General features: G+C 39.4%; 1 protein-coding gene across 6 annotated transcripts in view; it reads left to right on the top strand.

Moving 5' to 3' along the window:
* Positions 1-25,699, top strand: part of LOC117527479 (TRIO and F-actin-binding protein-like) — a 53,376-nt gene that overhangs the window by 2,012 nt on the left and 25,665 nt on the right. For 5 of the 6 annotated variants that reach the window (XR_004565540.1, XM_034189843.1, XM_034189841.1 and 2 more), the window contains exons 2-6: positions 6,335-6,474; positions 6,734-6,906; positions 7,340-9,455; positions 10,585-10,696; positions 12,541-12,612. Coding sequence is in view for 5 of the 6 variants with exons in the window: in XM_034189843.1 (XP_034045734.1) it covers positions 6,335-6,474; positions 6,734-6,906; positions 7,340-9,455; positions 10,585-10,696; positions 12,541-12,612 (2,613 nt within the window). In the remaining variant the exon portion in view is untranslated. Of the gene's footprint in view, positions 1-6,334; positions 6,475-6,733; positions 6,907-7,339; positions 9,456-10,584; positions 10,697-12,540; positions 12,613-18,229; positions 18,566-25,699 lie in introns of those variants that run through there. The other variant, XM_034189845.1, reaches the window with a different exon arrangement.

Below are 25,699 nucleotides of genomic sequence, written 5' to 3'. Positions count from 1 at the left end.
TGTCACATAAGAAATCAGTTTTTCCCAGAGTGTAACAAACAGGTCCTTTTTGTAATTGATGTATGCTGTTATCTTCTCCATTTTGTAAATGTCCATTGTGATGTTCATCCATGTACAATATTTAAAGTTGGGCTCTCCTGTGATAGCCACTTTCTTGTGAGGGCCTTCTTCCCTACCACCAGCAGAGTGTTTAATAGATATGTCTCTTTTTGGCCATCCTTGGGGCATTAGTCCCCCCCCCCCCGGAAAAAACAGTAAAAAAACACTGTAAAAACCTGTAAAAAAAAACACTAAAAAACAGTGTTACTTTCCAGGGGCAGTTGACACCTGAAAACATCTTATGATGCACTTACAGAAAACCTTAGAACAAGCTGAAAAAATATGATGATTTGCTGTAATCCTGTATTTTCTCAACAGCTTTAGGAGTTATCATAATGTGATTTCTAGAAGGGTGTAATAAAATATCTAATTATACTCTTCCAATTTAACTCCAGTTGGTACATTTCCATTGTTCTTTCCAAATCGTTGTCATATGACTTTTTAGGTTTAAGAGTCCTTTATGCAACCCTGATATAACCCTTACCCTTATTTGAATTGTATGCTTTCACAGTGCATCCAGAAAGTATTCACAGCACTTCACTTTTTCCACATTCTGTTATGTTAAAGCATTATTACAAAATAGATGTTATTGCAAAATGTATGATTTTTTTGTTTGTTTTTGTTTTTTGTCAAAATTCTACATGTAATGCCCCATAATGACAATGTGAAAAAAAAGTGTTTTGTTTTTGGGAGGTTTTGGAAAATGTATTAAAAACTAAGAAATCATTTGTACATAAGTATTCACAGCCTTTAGCATGAAGCTCAAAATTGAGCTCAGGTGCATCCTGTTTCCACTGATCATCCTTGACATGTTTCTACAGCTTAATTGAAGTCCACCTGGAGTAAATTCAGTTGACTGGACATAATTGGGAAAGGCATACACCTGTCTACATATAAGGTCCTACATTTGACAGAACATGTCAGAGAACAAAACAAGCATGAAGTCAAAGGAATTTGGCATGGCAGTCTCGTTTGAGGGTGGGCACTAAAGGAATAAAATATGACAGAATTTTTCTACTTCCGAGGGACAAACCATAGCATTTTTGATGGGTTTTTGGGCAAATTACACACAAACAAAGTGAAAATGCAAAGAAAAAGTGGCGACGCGGTGGGAAAGTGGGCATGTGTTGCAGTTTGTATATTACCATATCACATATTATTGCCTCAATTGTGCTGCCCACTAATAATCTCTGAGAGGGTAGACCCCATCCCCCATTTCTTTTGTCACTTCTAAGGTTGCAGTTGTGCCTTACCTATGTTTACTTTATAACCTGAGTGACCATACTGTGCAAATTACATCATCAGCTTTGGTAAAGAGTTTTTTTGTTTGCTCCAAAAAGATCAAAATCATCTGCATAGCAGGTGCTTTTATATTAGATACACGTTCTCTCGACAAGAATCTTGGGCGTGTTTGCACATGAATGCTCTGTAACCCTTGTGACCTATTTAAAAGGTCAAAGTCAAAGCCACATTGCTGTGATAACTCAACACTTCCAGGTAAATACACATGCTTTTTGGATTAAAATCTTGGACATCTTCATACACAAGCGCCATTACCCTTGTGACCTCTGTGAGCTCAGAGAGTTTGCTGAAAGTTGATCACAATCACAACCTCATTGTAGCCATAACTCATACTGGGTTAGCACTACCTGTTAGCCCTATACCCAAATGCTAAGAGAAACATAATGTGACTAAAAGAATTTGGCTGCTTTTAGCAACACTTTTCATGGTCATACAGTAGTGTTCAGAATAATAGTAGTGCTATGTGACTAAAAAGATTAATCCAGGTTTTGAGTATATTTCTTATTGTTACATGGGAAAGAAGGTACCAGTAGATTCAGTAGATTCTCACAAATCCAACAAGACCAAGCATTCATTATTAGGGATGGGTATTAATAAGGTTTTATCGATATCGATGCCATTATCGATTCTGCTTATCGATCCGATTCCTTATCGATTCCCTTATCAATACCTCGTGAATTTTGTACTAAAAGTAAGCTTTACAGGTTTTCTATGTATTTCCTTGAGTCTTAAAGTAAATAAATATGAAATTAGTCACTGTATCCTTGATCTCTGGACATAAATAAAAATAAACAAAACTGTGTTTCGCTTTGAAGTTATTAATTCAGCCTGGATTCTATTGTTCTATCTTGACTTGTCAGAGAGCCGCGCAACATTTGGAGCTGTGTGAACAGAACGGAGGACGATTCTCGTTTCTTTCTCGCAACAAGACAGGAGTCCCAGTTAGTAACTTTAATCCGCACAAAAGTGAATCACGACTCATATTCAGGGATGAAAGTGGTGAAAAACAAAAAATCTGAAACCCAAAATTACCCCCCAACACCACCTGCACGAAAATGTTTGAATTCTAGAAGCTCTGAAATACAATCTGGGACTATTCCAGACAATAAACTGGAGTGAGTGCAGCATCCATTTAGGTGAGAAAACAAAAATACAACTTTCCGTATTCAAATTCATTCCAGTAGTATTCTGCTCTTACAAGGATGCAGCAGTTTTCTAGTTTGGCAGAAAGTTCTGGAGGAAATCACTGAAGAAATTAACAAACTGAAAATATGGTTTGACCGAAACAAACTGTCATTCAACTTAAATAAGACAGGGATGAAATGGCGGTGTTAAGAGTCACTAGGTGTTCACAGGAAACATTTATTTCTGTATGTATTTATTTATTTATGTTAGTTGATAGTATATATTTTCTGTTGTGTTTCTATTCAGGTTCTTTTTGTCTCTTTCGCTAAAATTGTATATAATAATCAGATTATTAATAATATATAAGCAAAAATAAATTTAAGGAATATTACAATTTGAAAATAAATGCACCCGAACGTGATGACGGCTACAATTGCTAAATGCTAACTTTTAACATTGAAAATGCCACAGACATGCTAACGCGTTAGCATCGCTCCCGTTTTTAAGTTATAAAATACATCTATCAACTGTTTCAGAAGACCATAACAGGTCGGTTTACTATAGAAAAGGTAAATAATACTCACAGGCGTATGCTCTTTAGGGTTTTAGCGGGGGAAAATTAAGCGAAAGAAATAAACGAAGCAATCGACCGAAGCATTGCTTCAATCTGCGAACCACGCTTCGATTGGTTCAAGGTTCAAAGCAAAGCCGCGCTGCAGAAAAGTTGATTAAGGACCCGCTGCAGGGTCTGTAATCAATGTAGAGAAATTATCATTTTCCTGACAAACACCCGCCAAAACAACGGCCACTCTAAAGGACCGATAACAGAATCGTTAAGCACAAAGCCTATTGATGTCGGTGGATCGAATCATTTCTTAACGATACCCGAAAGGAACCGGTTCTCGATACGCACACTCTTAAGGCTATGAAATTGGGCTATTAGTAAAAAAAAAAAAAAAAAAAAAACGTAGAAAATGGGGTGTTCACAATAAGAGTAGCATCTGCTGTTGATGCTACAAACTCAAAACTATTATGTTCAAACTGCTTTTTTAGCAATCCTGTGAATCACTAAACTAGTATTTAGTTGTATAACCACAGTTTTTTATGATTTCTTCACATCTGCGAGGTATTCATTTTGTTGGTTTGGAACCAAGGTTTTGCTCGTTTACTAGTGTGCTTGGGGTCATTGTCTTGTTGAAACACCCATTTCAAGGGCATGTCCTCTTCAGCATAAGGCAACATGACCTCTTCAAGTATTATGACATATCCAAACTGATCCATGATACCTGGTATGCGATATATAGGCCCAACACCATAGTAGGAGAAACATGCCCATATCATGATGCTTGCACCATCATGCTTCACTGTCTTCACTGTGAACTGTGGCTTGAATTCAGAGTTTGGGGGTCGTCTCACAAACTGTCTGCGGCCCTTGAACCCAAAAAGAACAATTTTACTCTCATCAGCCCACAAAATATTCCTCCATTTCTCTTTAGGCCAGTTGATGTGTTCTTTGGCAAATTGTGACCTCTTCTGCACATGTCTTTTATTTAACAGAGGGACTTTGCGGGGGATTCTTGCAAATAAATTAGCTTCACACAGGCGTCTTCTGTCACAGCACTTACAGGTAACTCCAGACTGTCTTTGATCATCCTGGAGCTGATCAGTGGGTGAGCCTTTGCCATTCTGGTTATTCTTCTATCCATTTTGATGGTTGTTTTCCGTTTTCTTCCACGCGTCTCTGTTGTTTTTTTTTTTTGTTGTTGTCCATTTTAAAGCATTGGAGATCATTGTAGATGAACAGCCTATAATTTTTTGCACCTGCATATAAGTTTCCCCTCTCCAATCAACTTTTTAATCAAACGACGCTGTTCTTCTGAACAATGTCTTGAACGTCCCATTTTCCTCAGGCTTTCAAAGAGAAAAGCATGTTCAACAGGTGCTGGCTTCATCTTTAAATAGGGGACACCTGATTCACACCTGTTTGTTCCACAAAACTGACAGACTCACTGACTGAATGCCACACTACTAGTATTGTGAACACCCCTTTTTCTACTTTTTTTTTTACTAATAGCACAATTTCATAGCCTTAAGAATGTGCATATCATGAATGCTTGGTCTTGTTGGATTTGTGAGAATTTACTGAATCTACTGGTACCTTGTTTCCCATGTAACAGTAAGAAATATACTCAAAACCTGGATTAATCTTTTTAGTCACATAGCACTACTATTATTCTGAACACTACTGTACATAGCTCATATAAATTACACACCAGGTGCAATTATAAGGTGTCTTTTCTGTCTTTGATGAAGCCTTTGCTATGCGAGTTATGAATGCTTTTGGCATCATTTACTGTTGCAACGTTTGGCTCAAGGAAACTAACTTTGGCTAAAGAGAAAATACAATTTAGCAGGGACGCCCATGGTTGAGTGGTTAGGATGCGTACCACATGCTGCAGTGTGCTGTTTGCAGCATCCCCGGTTTGAATCCCAACTAGGTTGAAGTTTTTGCTGCATGTCTTTGACCTTGTCTGTCTCCACTGTCATGATCATAAGGACTGAAATGCTCAAAACATATATACTTAAAAGAAAATACATGATTTAACCACATTTTCTAAGCATTCAAATATAAAAAAGTCAAAAATAAAAAAAAGACTATGAATACTTACGTACATGTGATGTACATAAGTACATCACAGCTGGAGCCTATCCCAGCAGACATAGAGCGCGACGTGGGGTACACCCTAGACAGGATGCCAGTCTGTTGCAGGGTATACAGACAGACTAGTTTATTTAAATTTTTAATACATTTTCAAAAATTTCAAAAACCCCAAACCTTTTTCACATTGTCATTATGGGGTATTCTGTGTAGAATTTTGAGGGGAAAAAATGAATTTCATCCAATTTGGGGAAAAGCTGTAACATAAAAATGTCTGGAAAAAGTGAAGCGCTGTGAATACTTTCCTTATAGGGTGAATGTGAGGCATTGATGTGTAAAGCACTTTGAGCTTCTGTTGCAGATGGAAAAGCGCTATATATAAATGCAGTCCGGATGCACTGCATGTATTAATAATGCTTAAATTTAGCAGAGTAAAATATACTCTATCACAGTGCTTAATCAGTTCTATCACAGGGTAAAATCAACTCTATAATGCTGTGAATGACTGTTATTGGGGTTGAAAAATGTGATTTGACAAGACGGTAGACCTGATTTCACTCTATAATAGTGTATTTAACTCTATTTGGACTGGGACCAAATGTTATCCTGGCAGAGTATATTTTAGTCTCCAAAATTTACTGTGTAGGTATATGCCCCTTGTCTGATGACTGTTTCAGAAACTCATCGATGGTACCACAAGGTGATAGTGCAGATCTCATTATAGCGTACTGATATTTTCCTGGAAAGTGATTCCTGGAGGAGTTGCCAATCACACTTTCAGTGATGTTAACAGTTTTAGATCCTTTTTAAGACAACCTATTCCAAGAGAAGGTTTTATGTCAAGAAAAAAAAACTGCTTAAATATTAATGAGGAGAACCAGAAGGCAGGTCAAGTTGCAAAGGTGTAACCCTAATCGAATGGCAGACTGAACATGTGAGTCAGAGAGGACACTTCAGCTTATATGTGCATTCCTTCATTTAAAGTCACTTTGTATATTTTGAGTGATCTAATTCTAAAATGTCTTTTACTTCCAGCTGTAGTTAATATTAAGAGCAACATCACTGTGTCTTCCTCTGTAAAACGCATTATACGTCTGGGAACTACGGAGACTTTTGCTTGGGCAGTGTTTTAACTTTTCATCCTATCAGGAGGATTCTGATGGCCTGTCGGTGGTGAGCAGCAACTATGATGTCAGCGGAGGATGTCTGGGTTACGACGCAAGCTCGCTGTGCATCCTGAGCCCCGACTGTGAGCTTTACATTTGTGAAGACGACGACAGCACAGACAGGTATGGAACAGGATAATGCAGAATCATTGATTAAACATAATTGTACTGCTCAGGTATGCTGGATTAATGTAAGAAAAAAAAAACTACATTCTGTTCTGGTAGTAAGAGTAAGCTTATGATGCATGATATAATGTGAGTTAACCTCATTTAAATGTTCACTTCTGTTCTTTTCTCTCATCCTCTATTGCTCCCCAACTCTTTCTTGAGCTCTCTTTTCCATCGCTTGACTCTTGTTGTTATTCTTCTGATAATCTTACAGCTGTCTTGATCAGAGTGACTACCAAGAGCTCAGTGGTTGTGGCAGCACAGAAGATGAATACTTGCCAATCTACCACCGTTCGATCCAGCTCGGCATGACCCGACTTGACCCTCCGCCTCACCGCCCCAGTCCTCGAGCCTGGATGGATGAAGCCCAGAACAGAGGCCAATTCAGTAAGCCCTTGTGTGTATGAAACTTAGAAACCTTGTATATTATTCTGTCTGCCAGTCATTATAGTCACTGACATATTTCCTCCTTATACAGTAAATGAGAAGTCGCAAGTAAAGATCTAAGTAGATTAACAGAACCTATGATGTACAGATGTCTATATATTCGAATAGATGGATAGCATGATAAAGAGAAGAAAAAAAAATCAAATGTTTGAAAATATGTAGCGTCAACTCTAGCAGGCTGAACCTTCATTAACCTAACTTGGTGAACTTGACCAATCCAGATCCAGTTACAGCCAAAGGTGTTGCTTACTTTGGCAAAGCTGTTTCGTGTCACTAGTCGAGGCATGCCAGGGCAATTATCAGTAATACAATATAGCTTAGGATGTGTCAGGAAACCTTTGATTGTAATTCTGTTAATGTCATCTGCTTCCAGGGTTAAAAGATGAGAGGGAAAAGCATGCAAGTGGCTACTTTTCCTTAGGGAGGGCAGCAGGAGCCCGTTCGCTCCGTGACCACAGTCCACCTGCCCCTTTCCGTCACTTTGAGAGAGGTCATCCTCTCTTCAGCACAAGAAACATTGAACCTAAAGACATTGTTCCATTCAGAAACCCAAATCTTGGTGTGGCATCTGACAGACCAATACCAGAGGTTCTGAATGAGGACCTACCAGTGGAGATCCCTCCTCCTGATCCATATGAAGTTGCCATTGAGGTTGAGGCACAAGTCGGCCCACGATCTCCAAGTCCAACTCCTTTTAAGATAGCAGAGTCACTGGCTTCTACTGGCAGAAAAGGGTTCACCAGTTATGGCCGGGGAAACTCAGCTTCTCATGTCACTTCCCGTCAACAACCAGGACGTTTTGATTCCTCAAGGCAAGGCTCTGCTTTACAATCTCGCTCTTCTTCTCCCTCACGTGGAAATGTACCATTCAGGAGCAGTGAGTCTGCTGTTTCCCTCAGTAGGCCTAACATTCACGGTGGTGGTGATGGTAGTGGTGCGTGGTCACAAAGAGTGGAGCCAGGATCTAGAACCCCCTTCCCAGGTGCACATATACACCGTGCTGAGTCAGGAACTCTCCCTAGAAACTTCAAATCATTTGCTACTTCACTCAAAACCCAATCCAGCCCTATATCCGATTTTAAGAGTGTCTTGCACAAAACAGATCATGTAGATGGGCCTTTACATGGTCGAGGCAGAGGCAGTAGAAGCTCATCTCCATTGAGGAGAGACTATGACCCTGTAGGGCAAACAACGCTCCACAAAACTGAAGCCAAAAGTAGATCACCTCTTGAACGTCAGCATGATAGTCGCCATTCCTCCCCATCTAGAACTTATGATAGTGTACATGATAGCCACAGCTCTTCATCACCAAAGAGAAGTTGCAACTCATTTAGCCAGTCCCATCTTCACAGGTTTGACTCAGTTACATCTCTGAATGGCTGTCATCACCACGGTCGCTGTGGCTCACCAATTAGAGAAGGCTATGACATTGAAAATCAGGCTCTGCACCGTAACCCAAAGACCCAAGTGACTAGGAATGACGAAGAATATGAAAGCCGCTCTGTGTCTCCAACCAGAAAATATTACAGTACATCAACTCAACCTGTGCTCCCAAAGTCTGAAGCAAATGTAGGTAACAGTCGAGGTCAGGGTAGCCGCTGCACCTCTCCTGGCAGGAGAGGTAATGATACTGTTAGTCAGCATCAACTTCGGAAAACAAACAATAGCAGTTCATTAAATAGTAGTAGCCGAAAAAGCTGTAATTCATCTCCATCAAGGAAAAGTCATGGTACTCCTAGTCAAGCCTTGCTACAAAAGTCTCAAACGTACAGTTGTGTCAGAAGTTATGATGGCCACAGTTCTTTGCCTTCAAGAAAAGGCTGTGAGTCAGTTGGTCAGAGTTCGCTGTGGAAGGCTGATTCCAGCAGGTTAGTGAACAGCAAAAACTACAACAGCGACACCTTCTCTCCCTCTAGGAAAGGTACCAGTGACCCACCCGGTTACTCTGTCCTCAGGAATGCTGCTAATCGAGACCCCAGCAGTTCATTCCAGAGAAAAAACACTAATAATGAGTCAAGGTCTGACTTGAATCACTCACTGTCCTCTTGGCGAGAGTCCAAGTATTCTCTCTGCAGTTCCTCATTATCTCGTGCCACTTCGCCACCTCGACAGCCTACAAATGGCAGAATAGGTTTTATCACCTTGGAAACATCCCGGAGCCCCAGCACCATGAGACCTGTTCGTGGCAGTGAAGGCTTTGCGAATTGCCGTTCATCCCCGAAGGACAACAGGTCTTCCCATCGGGCACGGAGTGCTTCTCCTTCACCACACATTCAGATGCGGAGGCACACTTCCTCTCAGAGCTCTTTGGAGTCCTCAGAGTCTGGTCAGGTGTCTTTAGGATCAACAAGGCGCAACAGAGAGGAGTACACCATAATGGCTGACCTCCCAAAGGTCAAAATCATCCATCAGGAGGAGGAATCGGACTACATGGGACATCCTCAGCACTGCCAGCCCTCACGGAAACAAGAACTCTTCAAACCAGCGAGGTCAGTGTTTTCTTTCAGCAATATATAGGTAAAACTACAAGAGTTTCAAGAACGGTTATTGGGCAAAAATGGAAAAACTAGTGCTGCTAAAATATTTGAAGAATGCCAAAGTTAGTTATTTGGGGTGTGACAATACACTCAGCTCATTATTCTAGATGATACATGATATTAAGTAAAGAGATGAAACAGCATTTTAACACTATTTTAAAAAAAAAAAACTTCAGTAATAATGATAGGGAAATGGCCTTTTTGTTTAACTAATAGTCTCAAAATGCAAAACAATGCATGTGCATTTTCAAATCTTTTAACAAATCACCTTGTAATGAATGTCACTTCAGTTCTACTTTCTGACTATAAATTATCATATGCATTAAAAACCAGAACAATGTGCAAACAATGTACCGTAAAAGGTTTTGCCACAAACTCAGTGGACTGGCTTCTATGGATTTCACAATGACTAATTTTTACTAGTAGACTAGTTTTTCATAATGGTAGCACACTTGTCGTTATTTATTTATCCACAAGTCCCAACCTTTGTCCGTTTGGGGTATCTAGCAGTTCCTTGAATGGTTGTTTGTGGTGGGCTCCAGCAATTGTGGTTTGACTGATGACTATGTTAAACAGCACATTTACTCCTTTCAATACTGGCCACACATTTCTTTCTCCTCACAGTCCCTGATGTATTGAGTGTCACTTGTAAATCTCCCTCCCTCTCTCTCTGTCTCTTTCCCTCTGTCTCTCATCCACTCACCTGACACACATGCTCCTCTCAAAACTATTTACAAACTAACTGGTTTGTGTGGAATAAAAGTCAGCAGATTTGTCACTAGTCACTTCAGAGTGCCGTGCACATTCTGCTCTGCCCTGGAGTTGCAGTGAGAAATGACATAGCGGCTTCTGAAAAGTTTAGATTGTGATAATAAAGTGCCCGGAACAGCCGCAAAGAAAAAAACAAACAACAACAAAAAAATTAATAAAGCTGAAGTGCCCCTGGTAAAAGATACTCCTCTATTCCGTGAGACAGTTTTTCATTTCAAAAAGAAATATTGTTACATTGATCTTGGTGTTTCTTGATGTTTACGCCATCAGATTGGACACATTAGATGCTGTCGATAACTTCTTGTTTCAGCCACTCCCTGAGTAAACATCCCTACAGAGAGTGGGAAAATGCAGGAGACTCTGACTATACAGGATGGCACAGTGGTGGTTTATCTCGAGCTCAGTCCTCCACCTCATTGCAGGTAAATGTATTTGGTGGGAAAGTAATGCCAAGTATTAAAGTCAGAAGAGAAACGTTACATTCATTTGGGAATGACCTTGTTTGTTGTTGTCGGTTTTTGCTGCTTTATTTCTTCATTATGTGTCCTTTTTTTATGTTAAGTGGGGTAAAGGAAAACAGCGGCTTTGCATCTCGAAATATGGCGGCATCTCAAGTGTGCGATTTCATCTGAGATCTGTGAGGGACACGTTCCGTTTGTTCAGAGAATTATAACCTTTGCGGTGCTTTTGGGAATTGGGAATCTATAGTTTGATCTCTTGATCCCAAGCACCTTATCTTTCCTTATCCAGTGCGGAGGGTTCCCGGTTCAAACCCCACCCCTGCCACAGTTCTCCATGTAATGTGGAGTTGTGTCAGGTAGAGCATCCGGCATAAAACCTGTGCCAAATCAACATGCAGATTCAATTTGGATCTGCTGTGGCAACCCCGTGTGAAAACAAGGGAGCAGCTGAAGGGAGGAACTTTTTACTTCTGTGCCCCATCACTGCTCTCGGCTTTACCAGAAACTGATGTGCACCCGTTTTCATGCCACAAATCGTAGTGCATTGTGGGGAAAATTATGGTGCATTTATGGAAATGTGAAGCCACTGGATGACTGGGAGAATCTTAATTTTAACAGTGGTGGGCATAGCTAACCTAAACGTTTCCTTTGATAAGCACTAATCAGCTAACAGAAAAGTTAACTGTGATAACGCTAAAATGATAAACCACTAAAACATTTAGCTGAAACCCTGAAAAGAGCAGAACTTTTAACATGTAGCATAAACATGGAGAGTCCCAAAAGATCAGATGATGGTTATTAAAAATGTAAATAAATAAATGATATTAAGCAGTAGTTTCCATTATTCACAGTACAGAAATTATAAATAAATAAGAAATATTAAGAAATTAAAATACACATAGAAAATAATTTTAAGAATGTAATTGTGCATTCAATTTGGCTCGACCTGCTGCTCCGCCATCTTCTCACAGAAATGCTTGTTTTCTTTACATGTTGTGCCCGTTTTGTTTATTGGGTTAATGTATAAACTCCAACAAGAACAAATGTTTACCATTTTAGGGTTGACATGTTTTTGACCTTTAAACTTTATAAAAAAAAAAAATGTTAGCCGATTGAAACTTCACAGAACTAAATTGATTGAAGCTAATTGGGTCGCTAATGGTTTTCAAAGTTATCTGAAAAGCTAATCAGCTAACAGCTAATTACCAAAGCTTAATTTTTCATAAGTGGCTCAGTTTTTCAGATAGGCTAACTTTGAAAATCATTAGAGGACCAGTTATCTTACACTCAGTTTAGTTCTGCTAACTTTAACTCAGCTAACTTTAACTCAGCTAACTTTTTTGAATCATATTTTAACTGTCAAAACCATCTGGAAACCCTAAAATCTAATCTAATCATTAGCTAATTCTCTAACAAAAAGTTAGCACTGCTAACTAGCTGTGAGCTGATTAGTTGAACTTTGCCTGTCAATTTTTGCAAGGTAGCGAAACCACTGATCAAGATCTTTATTGGTTTTTGACATTTTTTAAGTGTTAGTAGCAGCAGAGACATGATAGCTTGAGCTTGGAATTGGATGTCAGCAGTATACACTACGAAGTAGCAAGACTTTATCTCCTTTCACATTGCACAATATAAAAACATAGTGCAGTGGGGCAGGCTTTCACCTGCAGATTATGCTAATGTTTAACCACTTCGTCTACCTGCCATACAGCAGATATTAAAAAGTATGTGAATGTGAAACTCAGAAGGTTTCAATATTCTCTTAGTCAAACATTATCTTCGTAACGTCAAGCTGTTTCTTCTAGAGGTCCGGTAGTCCCACAATAGAGGAGGGCACATCTTGGAAAGGTAATCATCACAGACTGGTACAAATGCAGGTATGTGATATCATTTCTTCAAAGTTCACAGCAAAGCTTTTTCTGTATGTGTATTAATGGACCATCTCTATGCAAATGCTTGTAATAAACTTGATTTGTACATGTTTCAGTAAGTGGAAGTTTATTCCAAATCTATCTGTAATGTTTCTTTCTGACAACATGGTTCTAATTTGCACAGATTCAAATCATGAATATGCAAAGATTTATTTTAATCAATTTACCATCTGAAATTTCTGTAAGTATGTCATGTGTCTACAGACATTGCCTACACCCCAAAGGTATTTCATAAGACTGACTAAGCCTCGTCAGTTGTGGTCTGCTGGGACGTGTTGAAATTCCTGAACAGAAACCAATAGCTACTCAGAGAAGGTTTTATGGGGGAGTTTTGCTGCTCTGTTGGCCAACCCACAATAATTTCAGTCAGGGAAAAATTTAATGAGTGAATTAGTTTGGTATTTTTAGTTGGGATAAGTATTTCCTAACCTCTCCATGTCAGTGATCCCACTCAGTTTTAGATATATTTTGTCCCAGAGCAAATTGAGAAGGTGAGCTTTTATTAAATAGACATTTTCATGGGCAAAGCCTTGATTTTCTCAGCGTGGTGGTGGATCCTGTGATCAATTGGATTAACATCCTGTGCACATCTGAAAAATATATGTAATAGTGCAGAGCAGATACATAGTTATGTGGGATAAGAGTTGGACTACCAATATGTAGACAGGGGTTTACTTCCATGCAACCAGTCTGTGTTCTTGGACAAAAGACGTCATCTGAATTTTCCCATTCCATCCAGCTTTAAATGGGTACTAACCCTAACCCGTGCCTAGGGAAGTTAACCTGCAATGGACTGGAGTCCCATCCAGTGGTAGACTCTCATCTGCTTCACTGTAGTGTATCCAGAAATAAAACACTGGTCCAATGGGCGTCAGGGTTTGTATAGGTGTGGACTAACTTTTTCTTCTCTTCTGTATTATAATACTAAATATTGCTTTTAATCATTTAAGTCATTTCCTCAGCTGATCACTAATTTAATAAGCAGGTATGAAAGTTTTCTGAAAATTACTGGATTTCTGGGATTTTTCATTTCATTGTAACTTTTGGTAACAGATATTTTTGCATTGAAGCTTACTGAGAACTTTGGACAAAATTTCAAAATCTGTCTTAATTGAATTTTTTCCTCAGTCAGACAGTGGTATGTTTATTCTGATAATTCATTTAATTTAGGGAAATGGGAACAGTCACTCAAACTCTGTTGACAAAAAATCAAGTGAACCACAGTCCACCTTAAATCTGGTTCCAATTCATGATGCGAACATAAGCCGACCAAAATATCTAACGTGAATTCCACACATTGAACCACAGTGTTGTGTCTTTTGCTATTAAATCAAAGGACACTAGAGAAGTTGTGGGTTGACATGAAGCACAATAATGAGAAATGCTTAATAAAATTTGATCATATGGCCACATATGTTCACATCTTGGCAAAATGCACAAAAATATATTGCAATATGTGGAGTAATCAGCAAAGAGAGACATAAAACTTTATCGTTGGAGTCTAGTGTAGAACCAGACTCCAATGATAAAATGAACTACAAATGTGAACACTCTCTTATGGTTGGTGTTTTCTTTTACTCTGCGGCATGTCTGTGTTTTTTCTGACCAATACAGAGAAGAGAATTATGGGTATTTCAACAACGCAGAGAATTTTTGACTTGCATCCTTGACAAGTCCCAACAGTTCATGCTCTCTATTGGTTAAAGAAAGAAGTTGATTGGTTGAATTTACTGCTACAGTCAGATAACAAAATAACGGAGTAGATGAGAATGCTTAATGTTTACATTAAGAAATGCAGCCGCATTTTAGTGCAAAGGAAATCCAGGTAATTGCCGTCTTTAATTTGACGTAACTGTTCCAGGAGAGATCACACGCTAATAAAGTGCAACAGTTTCCACTCCAGGCTTCTTTTATGTTTTCTGGTGCAGGTACGAGGTCTCTTAGATAATAAACCGACCCTTTTATTTTTTTGTAAACTATATGGATTTGAATGACATGCGATTACACCAATCATGCTGGAACCCTCGTGCGCATGCGTGAGTTTTTTTCACGCGTGTCGGTGACATCATTTCCCTGTGGGCAGGTCTTGAGTGAGATGTGGTCCCGCCCTCTCGGCTGCATTCCTTTGTTTCACACGCTGCTCGAGACAGCGCGCGTTGCTTTATCAAAATTTTTTCTGGACCTGTGAGGAATATCCGAGTGGACATGTTCGAGAAATTAAGCTGGTTTTCGGTGAAAAGTTTAACGGCTGATGAGAGATTATGGGGTGTTTCTGTCGCTGCAGGACTTCCCACGGAGCAGGACGTCGTGCAGCGCTTCCAGGCGCCGTCGTCGGCCTGTTTCAACCTGAAAACATCCTAATTTAAGGCTTAATTCACCCAGGACGTTGTGAGAGAAGGAGAAGATCAGAAGAGGCCGGCATGAGGACTTATGCGGACATTCCCACTGTTTAAGGACATTTTTTAATGAAAGATGTGCGCGCAAATTCGCCGAGTCGTTTCCGTGACGACTCGGTGAATCTGTGTGCGCCGCGACATGAAAAACACCTCCGTGTTGAAAACCATTTGTAAAATTCAGGCGGCTTTTGATGGCTTTCAACAAGTGAGTAACTGAGAAATTGTTTAACAGCTTGGACATGTTCCAACTTGCCCGTTAAGGTTTCCAACGGGGGTGTTTTTCCTGTCGCGGACCCCCCCGCGGTCGGGTCCGGCCCGACATGCGACTCTGCCCGCACGTTCTTTCATTACAAAATGTCCGTTAACAATGGAATGTCCGAATAAACTCCTCATGCCGACTTCTTCTGAAAGTTCTCTGTTCTCTGACGACTTCCTGTGTCAACAGAGCCTGAAATGTGGAAGATTTCAACTTGAAATGGCGAGACGCTGCCGCCTCGAAGCGCAGATCGCCGTCAGGCGCCGTGGGCCGTCCTTACGGTGACACTACCAGACCAAAATCTCTCATCAGCTGTTAAAATTTTTACCGAAAACCAGCTGAATTTATCGAATGGTGTCCACTCAATTGTGCCTTACAGTTTTGAAAAAATTTTGATCAAACAAAGCAGCAGTCTCTGAGCCATTCCTACACAATGAAAAAAATCGACGAAAGGGTGGGCCACTCCTCACTCAAAGACTGCCCACAGGCGAATGACGTAACCGACAGGCGTGAAAAAACTCTTGCATGCCCACGAGGGTTCAAGCATGTTTGATGTAATCACACGTGATTCAAATCCATATGGTTTTTGGAAAAAAATAATTAGGTCGGATACTTTTCTAATAGACCTCGTATGTTACACTGCCCCCAGTGGTGATGTAGAAATTTATTATTATTATAACAGAGAATATTTGTGTCTTTATGACCAGATACACTTAAAGTGGATGATACCATTTCTTAACATTAGTAGAACCCCTTGTTTGCCTGCCTCACTCCCATCATTACAATTGCTCCACTACAGTGCATGTGCAGAAAATAGTTTGAAGTGTTCTGGTTTGTGTTTATATCTGTGTGGATCCACATTTTCAATGCTAACACTTCAGATCTTTCAGAAATATGGTTATACTAAGATCACCAAAGCTTCAGAGCCTGTCAGCAAGGCAGACTACAACTGTTATTAACTTTTCTACAGTGAATTTTTGCTTAAATACGCAAGAAAAGAAGACAAATAATTAAGAGCACAATGTAGAACTGGAACACTTCCAACAATTTTGCACACATGCACTGTTGCATGATTTGTTGGATAATAATATATTGCATTATGGGTAATGATTTAAAGGTACTATCTATACTTGTGCTACATGGTGCAGTAGATCTGTTTACCAGTGCTTGTTTCTGTGTTTGACAAAAGTGACTATACGTTAGTCTTACTATTTCAAAATGATCACAAATCCTTGTCCATTATTTATTTCATGGTATGAAAGTGAACAACAGTGATGGATAAGGAGTCTCTACAAAAACGTATAGTATAAATGGAATGAATGAAGCTTGATATGTAGGATGCAGTCTTTAGTTAGTGTGATTTTATCTAAATCACTCAAAAATTTGGTAATGTACAGTGACATTTTCAATCAATACACAAGATTACATATTCTCATTTTGAATGTTTCTTATACACTGATCAGATTTTTTTTTCCTTCCATGTATTACACTACTTTTTTTACCCAAAGACTTTGGTAAACCAATTCAGAACACGGAAACAGTTTATCCACATGAGTATTTTTAACTAAGGATCTGAAGAATTTTGAAAAACCTAATTTTCGTATTTTCAAGTTTAGAGGTAAATCATGTCTCAACACGGTGTTCTCAACTACCTTTTCTCAGAGTGGTTTGCAGACCACTGACAGTTTGTGATTGACCCTTAGTGGTCTGTGAGTATATTGGTAAAATATTACATTTTAAACTAATATTCTCACTTAAAAGCATTCTAACTCAAACTATTTAAAAACAACTCCAAGGTCTAATAGATCGTAATATACTCTTGGAGTGGTAAACAGATGTATTGTTTTTGGATATTTGGGGCAGTTAGGTGGTCCACAATTTTTTTTTTTTTTTTTTTTTTTTTATGTGATGACTTGCTATAACATGCAAAGTGGGATCAAATGTGCTGCCACCTAGTGACAATAACCAATAATCGGCAAAATTGGATGAAATGTTGGTATTGGCTTCTGAGTAGGATTGTGGCATCAATTTTGCATTTAACATATTTTATGTGAGTAATCTATGGTATAAAGTTTGTTTTGTCATAATTGAGTGCATGTAGCGAAATGTACTGTAATTTTAGGCCCCATTTTGCATTTTAGTATCCGGTATGGTAAAAATTAAGGTATGGAAAATTAAATAAAATGCCCTTGACCCCAGAAGGTAGTTGTCTGGCTTGATTAATACATTTTACATTCAGGTGTTTTTAAATCCGACTGTACATTCACTAGATTAAACCTTTTGGTTTAAGTTAAAATTTAACTAACATTAGCTACCTAGAGCTAACAGTTGCTTACATAGGTTTAGGTAAGCTAACTAATGTTAGCTAAGAACCCACTGCCGAATGGGCATGAATGTGGGGGCTTTTACTTTTTAATTCGGGAGAAATCTCACCTCCACACTTCAGTTTTTGCTCGTAAAAACGTATAACGGCGCCTTTCGAAACTAAGTAAATTCTCATTTAATAAGTATAATTTATATCATTTTGTGTTCAAAACACATTCTCAGGCACAGTGTGTATCATTCTGCATTAGAAGGGCTCCAGCCAGATGCCAGGAATGACCCCAAAGTGACACTGTGTCGTGATCCGGAACTGACAAAAGTGATCCATTTCTGGCAAATGTTTGCGCCACACATAATGTGGCTTCACACTTTAAGTAGAAGGGCTACACCACCCAGACTTTTTCAGCTAAATAACATCCAAATACCCAATACAACAATACACAATAAAGGACATTCAGTTGCATTATGGCTCCGTATAGCGGACTTTAATAAAGGTGATCCGGAACTGGGCAACCGTCTGTTACTGGGCACTGGGCAGCAGGGTGCGCTTGTTTTCTGTAACGCTGTTGGCGGATCCGCCCAGGAAGTGACAAGGCACCAAAGAACCGCAGTGCAGAGTGCTGAAATTCATCTTAAACGGCAGTAGTCTTGTCTCTTTCTCCGTGGTTTAGCCGGACAAAAATGTACTTTGGGTACAAACGTGAAAGATAATCAATCGGCTTTAGGGCGAGTTGCTCGGTAAAGTTAACATGGGGATAAATGGAGGGGTTTTATCTTTTTTCGGCTAAAGTGCGACGAACTAAAGTTTTTGCCGAGAGTGTTAGCTGACCAGCGTCGAACTTTTTAGAGCAAAAAGTCTTATTCCCGTAAGATAACTACTTTTATCCTGTCTTTACCTTGGCCTCTGGATTTATTCACCATGACGGTAAGTTGTACATTTTTTTTCCTTCTGTCATTTCTTCCTGACGCTAACTACTCTGAAAAAGAAGAGGGCGGAGCGCCCCATTAAAGTAGGTATAAATGTTTCAAAATAAACTTAAATAGCTACATTATATTATGTTCTCTATGGACATACGGCTTGGCAGCTTCTGTCTACTCTGGTTTTCAGGTGTGTTGGAGTTTAATCTGTTTATCTCTTGAGCTGTTAGCTAGCATGACGACAGAACCACAGATGCTGTTAATTTACACTAAATATCAGTCGTTGACAAATCATCAGGACTTAATGAATGGTGTATGTGTACACATACAACCCCTGGCAATAATTATGGAATCACTGGCCTCGGAGGATGTTCATTCAGTTGTTTAATTTTGTAGAAAAAAAGCAGATCACAGACATGACACAAAACTAAAATCACTTCAAATGGCAACTTTCTGGCTTTAAGAAACACTATAAGAAATCAAGAAAAAAAGATTGTGGCAGTCAGTAACGGTTACTTTTTTTAGACCAAGCAGAGGAAAAAAATATGGAATCACTCAATTCTGAGGAATAAATTATGGAATAGCCCTGTAAATTTTCATCCCCAAAACTAACACCTGCATCAAATCAGATCTGGTCATTAGTCTGCATCTAAAAAGGAGTGATCACACCTTGGAGAGCTGTTGCACCAAGTGGACTGACATGAATCATGGCTCCAACACGAGAGATGTCAATTGAAACAAAGGAGAGGTTTATCAAACTCTTAAAAGAGGGTAAATCATCACGCAATGTTGCAAAAGATGTTGGTTGTTCACAGTCAGCTGTGTCTAAACTCTGGACCAAATACAAACAACATGGGAAGGTTGTTAAAGGCAAACATACTGTAGACCAAGGAAGACATCAAAGCATCAAGACAGAAAACTTAAAGCAATATGTCTCAAAAATCGAAAATGCACAACAAAACAAATGAGGAACGAATGGGAGGAAACTGGAGTCAATGTCTGTGACCGAACTGTAAGAAACCGCCTAAAGGAAATGGGATTTACATACAGAAAAGCTAAACGAAAGCCATCATTAACACCTAAACAGAAAAAAACAAGGTTACAATGGGCTAAGGAAAGCAATCGTGGACTGTGGATGACTAGATGAAAGTCATATTCAGTGATGAATCTCGAATCTGCATTGGGCAAGGTGATGATGCTGGAACTTTTGTTTGGTGCCGTTCCAATGAGATTTATAAAGATGACTGCCTGAAGAGAACATGTAAATTTCCACAGTCAGTGATCATATGGGGCTGCATGTCAGGTAAAGGCACTGGGAAGATGGCTGTCATTACATCATTGAAAGGATGTTTGGGGATGATGAAATCATGTTTCAAGATGATAATGCATCTTGCCATAGAGCAAAAACTGTGAAAACATTCCTTGCAAAAAGACACATAGGGTCAATGTCATGGCCTGCGAATAGTCTGGATCTTAATCCAATTGAAAATCTTTGGTGGAAGTTGAAGAAAATGGTCCATGACAAGGCTCCAACCTGCAAAGCTCATCTGGCAACAGCAGTCAGAGAAAGTTGGGGCCAGATTGATGAAGAGTACTGTTTGTCACTCATTAAGTCCATGCCTCAGAGACTGCAAGCTGTTATAAAAGCCAGAGGTGGTGCAACAAAATACTAGTGATGTGTTGGAGCGTTCTTTTGTTTTTCATGATTCCATAATTTTTTCCTCAGAATTGAGTGATTCCATTTTTTTTCCCTCTGCTTAGTCTAAAAAAGTAACCGTTACTGACTGCCACAATTTTTTTTCCCTGATTTCTTATAGTGTTTCTTAAAGCCAGAAAGTTGCCATTTGAAATGACTAGTTTTGTGTCATGTCTGTGATCTGCTTTTTTTTTTTTTCTACAAAATTAAACAACTGAATGACCATCCTCCGAGGCCGGTGATTCCATAATTTTTGCCAGGGGTTGTATGTATGTATGTATGTATATATATGTGTGTGTGTGTGTGTAAACCAGATGTAGTTCTGTAAGTGGTAAGTTGTTTCTGAAACTTAGAAAATGCTCCTTGATCCATGAACAGCGCTCCCACAAGTTTGGTTTTCAGTCTCATCGTTTTGTTTTGTTGGCAGAGGCTATATCTGTGCCTGGCTTCTCTCTCATTAGTCAACATAGGTCATGTGATCATGAAGCTGTGTACTTGTATTAGCTATTGATACATAGATTCCTAAACTGCTAACCACCAGAGGTAGGACAAAGTCACAATCAAGTCACTCTGAAGTCATAAATCGGCAAGTCCCAAGTCAAGTCTCAAGTCATATTGACCACCAGTTGTTTGCAAGCTGACTTAGGACTTGCAGATTGATGACTTCAGTGACTTCATCCCACCTCTGCTAACTACAGCCGCTTATCCTAACTAGAACCTGACCGATATGGATTTTTTTTTTGAGGCCGATAACGATATTTGGATGAAAAAAATGCAGATAATCGATAAATCGGCTGATTTTCCGATAGCCAATAAATCAGCCGATATTATTATTTTTTAAATGAATAAAATGTTCTTTTTTGGACCCTTAACAAAAAAGGTATGAGCTAAAAGCTGAAGCTTTGACCTCATATTGATTAACTTTATAACAGAGAAGAATTTTCAAGTTCAAAAAAATGCAATTGGAGCAGTTAGGGGCCTATTCAAACAGGCCAACTAGTAAGATATCACTCCTGTAAATGATCTTTGCCATATCACGTGAGGTAATTCTGTCCTACGATTGGATTTTGGAAAACCATGTGACGGAGAACCAATTACGATTGGACACACACTGCACACGTCATCACACATCTTCTATGAGGAGTACCAAGAGAGTAAGTTTCTATCTCATATCATTAAAAAGTTATTTACAATTTAGTAAAGCTTGGTCCCAGCCGTCGTATACGACAGCATCGGCCCCAGAGGGTTAATGGCGAACGGCAGTAATTCCCAGAACCCTTCCGGACGACCAGTGAATCTGAAAGTTTCAACCGCTTAGCAGTAAACGAAAGTTTTTCATGCTAGAAATAAGGTCTGCACAATGTGGGCTTAATAAAAAGCGTGACCGACGCAATGAAGCACATTTGACACATTACTACATAAACTGAGTTAATCAAACTGAGTTGAACTGAAACGGGAGAAATGTGGGGTGAATGTAATCGCAAAGTTATTACAAACAACATCCTTATAAACTTACTTGTATGCTTTTGTCAGCCGATTAGTGCAGTGTGACCGTGAACTACGGGGCGGTGATGAACACATTTAAGCAGGGGTGTAATGGCCCAGTCACACGGCACATGACGATTCCTGAACGAAGGGAAAAAGTAAAAAATGTTGAGAAAAGGTGGACGAAGAGCTTTTATCACCGAAAAGTCTGCGAAGCAAGAGCGCAAAAGGGACGAAAGAGGAACTTAACAAAACCGAAGCTCACGATCTCAACGAAACGCGCCCGGAGCCACAGCTGGAGCAGAGCGTGTCTGCTCCAGCACTCGGCGCTGGGACGGAGCTCATAGCGCCTGAGTCCTGGAGAAACTGCAAACAGAATCTGTGGAGATCTGTGTGCGTCGATGGACCACCTGCTCTAGTTCCTTGTCCAGAACAAAAGAGGGATCATCTCCATCATCATCAGAATCCACACTGTCTGTTGACACGATGCGTGCTCCGTCGTGCTCCAATTTAAAAAAAAAAAAAAAAAAGTGTTTCGTGGTCACTGCTGTATCACTGTATTATGTTCTAAGACATATATATTGATTTATAACAGAAAACTGTCAAAAGGGAGAATAAATATAAGTGTAAAGATGATTGAATATATCAGAGCAGTAAATTAATCGGTGCGTGTGAACGCATTGACTCGTGCGGTTATTTCCACCAGCTGATCACTGATCCACAACGTGAATTCTTCCTTCCAGAACAGCTCTTTATATCATCATTTTGATTCATCTGCCTGTTGCCACATGTACAGAAGGACTGGATTATCATTCCTACACTCATATTGTTATATTTAATACAAAATAATCAGCGCACGCAGGAGCTCCTGCTGCCGCTGATGCTGCATTCAAGTACCGTCGGAAATTACACAACTTTTTCGTTGTTTCAAATTCAACCGTTGCTTGTGGCAAAATAATTAATTATATCCACACAAAAGATTAATTCTGGCCTATGTAAGGTGCCTGAGCCCATTGAAGCTGCCCCCCCCCCCACACAGATAAAAAAAATCCAAGCAAGCAGGCTGAGTTTGCCCTGTAATTTCCGACGGTACATGAACGCAGCAACAGCCTCAGTGCTCACAAACCGGCTTCTGCACTGTGTGAAAATGTTCAGCTGCTCCAACGAAGTCAAATTAAACATAAATGTTACAAAAACTACACAAACAATTAAAAAAAAGTCAAGAACGATAGCAAAACAAAACACAGACGAACTGAGGTTTTCGTTGCCTTTCGTTCAAATTTTTCAACAGTTTAAAAATCCTGACGAAGCACCCGCTGCAGGAACGAAGCTGCGCGAAGGTTAAACGATGTCAATGAAAGTCCAGATTTCTTGTTTTGTCAGGGCTTCGTCACCCTTCATTAAGTGCCGTGTGACTGGGCCATAAGCAGCTCTCAGTTGAATGGAGTCAGAGCTCCATCTACTGGACAAACGGTGCAAGGACATTTTACATTGCTGACACAAACATTATTTCAGTAACGCTTCTGTTTATGAGAAATTATTGTTCTGTCGGCAAAATTTCGGCCGATAGTGAGTACTTTGAAAAGGGCTTATATCAGTCGGGCTCTAATCCCAACCATAACCCTTGACCTTAATCGTAAACATAACACAGCTGCGCTATGTACGAATAGAATTTGGAATTATTAGTACGGCTTTGTATGAGTAGCGACTTCTGCTTTTGTTTGCCAGTGGCTATCTGTACGTATCTTTTGTCATGTACTGAGATGACCCCCATAAAAGATTTGTATATTTGCTATCTGCGCATGCGCAAAAAACGGGGAGTTTGTGCTGATTTGACCCTTTCTGTGTGTGGAAAAATAACCCACCTGTAAACTTGAATTTGGTCCGCACACAGAAAGGGTAAACTCTGTACAGATCGAATTCCCTGTTTCTTCGCACATGCACAGATAGTGAAAATATGAATCTGACAAGGGGTAACCTCAGTCTGTGACACCATATTCGTATATTGAACTACTGTTGGTATCTAGCACCTCTCTTATTGGTCAGTGTAGGTCACCTGATCTTGAGGCTATGTGCATGTACACATATTTGCTATTGATGTATAGACCCCTAACCATAACAAGGCTGCGTTATGTACGAATAGAATTTGGAATTATTAATACGGCTACGTATGAATAACCTCTTCCTTCTTGCTTTTATGCAATGAGTGTAGAAATCAAAGAAAACATTAGGTGTAAAATGTGAATTTTAGAGAGCTCATTTTTACACTCACAAGAAGTAATATGGTGTGTTCTTGAATTTAAATGTTTAAAAATCAACAGATGCTATGCTTACTGTAGCCTTTAAATATGAAATTCAAAAAAACAAAGTGAGATCATAGCTCAGGCTCACATTTTAATGTTTCAGTGCCAAAGCAACTAAAATGTTTGTTTTGAAACATTTGGTGACATATTAAGCACCCCAAACACACACACTCCCTTCATATCAACCAACATAACTTCTTTCAGTTATTCTTTTGATTCATGTACCCCTGGGAGATTTGGGTTATTTGGCTATTAGAGTTAGGATTAGCCTAGGTGTCACATGTAAGTGGTCATTTTCTGCAATTTGTCCAGCATCTACTAACCATCCGTAACTGACACTTGTCAAAGCAAGTGCCTGAACTAAGCATCCAGCAGGTGGCAGGACATCAATGTGATATTAAATGAGCAAAATAAACTTCATCTATCAATCTGGTCCATCATAGTTCACCAGATATAATAGGGTTTGTTTGTTTTTTGTGCATAATAACAAAATGACTACATTTATTGTTTTTGTGTTATCTACACAAGCTGGTTGGGACGGACCAACTCACTCACCCACTCTTCTTGCTCTCCAAGCCCTACATTAATAGTGCAGATAATTCCTCCTTGGTCAGTATCATCTCATCTGCAATAGCAACATGTTTTAAGTTACTGTATGGTGACTGTGTATATTTTGACCATGTCCAACAAAAAGCATAATCATTAGTAAAATAGTAAATGTAGATGATGTTTTATTTATGACGTTGTGAATAATCGTGATTAATTAATAAATTAAATCACTGTTGAAGTTTTGATCATATTTCACTATTCAACCAGGTCCAACACAGATTCCATTTGTGGGTTTGCTGCTCTGCGGCACACCTGCTCACTATTATTATCATTATCTTAGCTTTTAGCAGACTTGTTTTGCAATATGATCTTGGCACATTCTCATTCTGTCGGCTGAATCACTATCAAGTTGACCAACTGTGGTGCGTTAAGCAAAAAGACTATTGATGTCAGTGGATCGAATCATTTCTTAATGATTCTCAGAAAGAACCGTTTTTTGATACCCAACCCTAGTACATACACATAAGAAATTGGACACAAACACAAGTGTGACATCCAGGCATATGACCTTGGCCCAGATTTTCAAGGTCATCCAAGATAATGGCCGACAGACCCTCACTACGTGACCCCAGATTGTCACTTTGTTTCTCAAAATATCACTGCTTCAGCTTAGGAAATCCTACATCCTGACTCCCTTGATTTGACTGCACTTGACCCTGGACCTCAAGGTCAAACATAACAATTAGTGAAAAAAGACACCACCTGACCCCAGAAAAGGTTAATTTCACTTTTATGCACACATTTTGGTCTGAAGTGATAATTACACTTCAAACCAAAATGACAGTACACATGCACTTCAGTTTCAGCAGTGATTTGTACTCTTCACTGAAATTGCCTCTTGTCTGGCATATCATTCAATAGAAACATGTTTTCAGTGCCCACAATTATTGCTAACACCTACACGTATGCATCACATGTACATATAGGCATAGGCAGGGGACCTCACCCGAGTATTGGCTTATGCTGTCCACTTGAGTGATACTAGTAATTATTAAAAACAGATTAGAAGTTTTAGTTTTGCACATAGTCAAACATTGCTGTTGTGGAA

Source organism: Thalassophryne amazonica, chromosome 16 (genome assembly GCF_902500255.1).
Source record: "Thalassophryne amazonica chromosome 16, fThaAma1.1, whole genome shotgun sequence".
Classification (NCBI taxonomy): Eukaryota; Metazoa; Chordata; class Actinopteri; order Batrachoidiformes; family Batrachoididae; genus Thalassophryne; species Thalassophryne amazonica.
The sequence above is the reverse complement of the archived record's forward strand: the minus strand, read 5'-3'. Positions and strand labels throughout refer to the sequence as shown.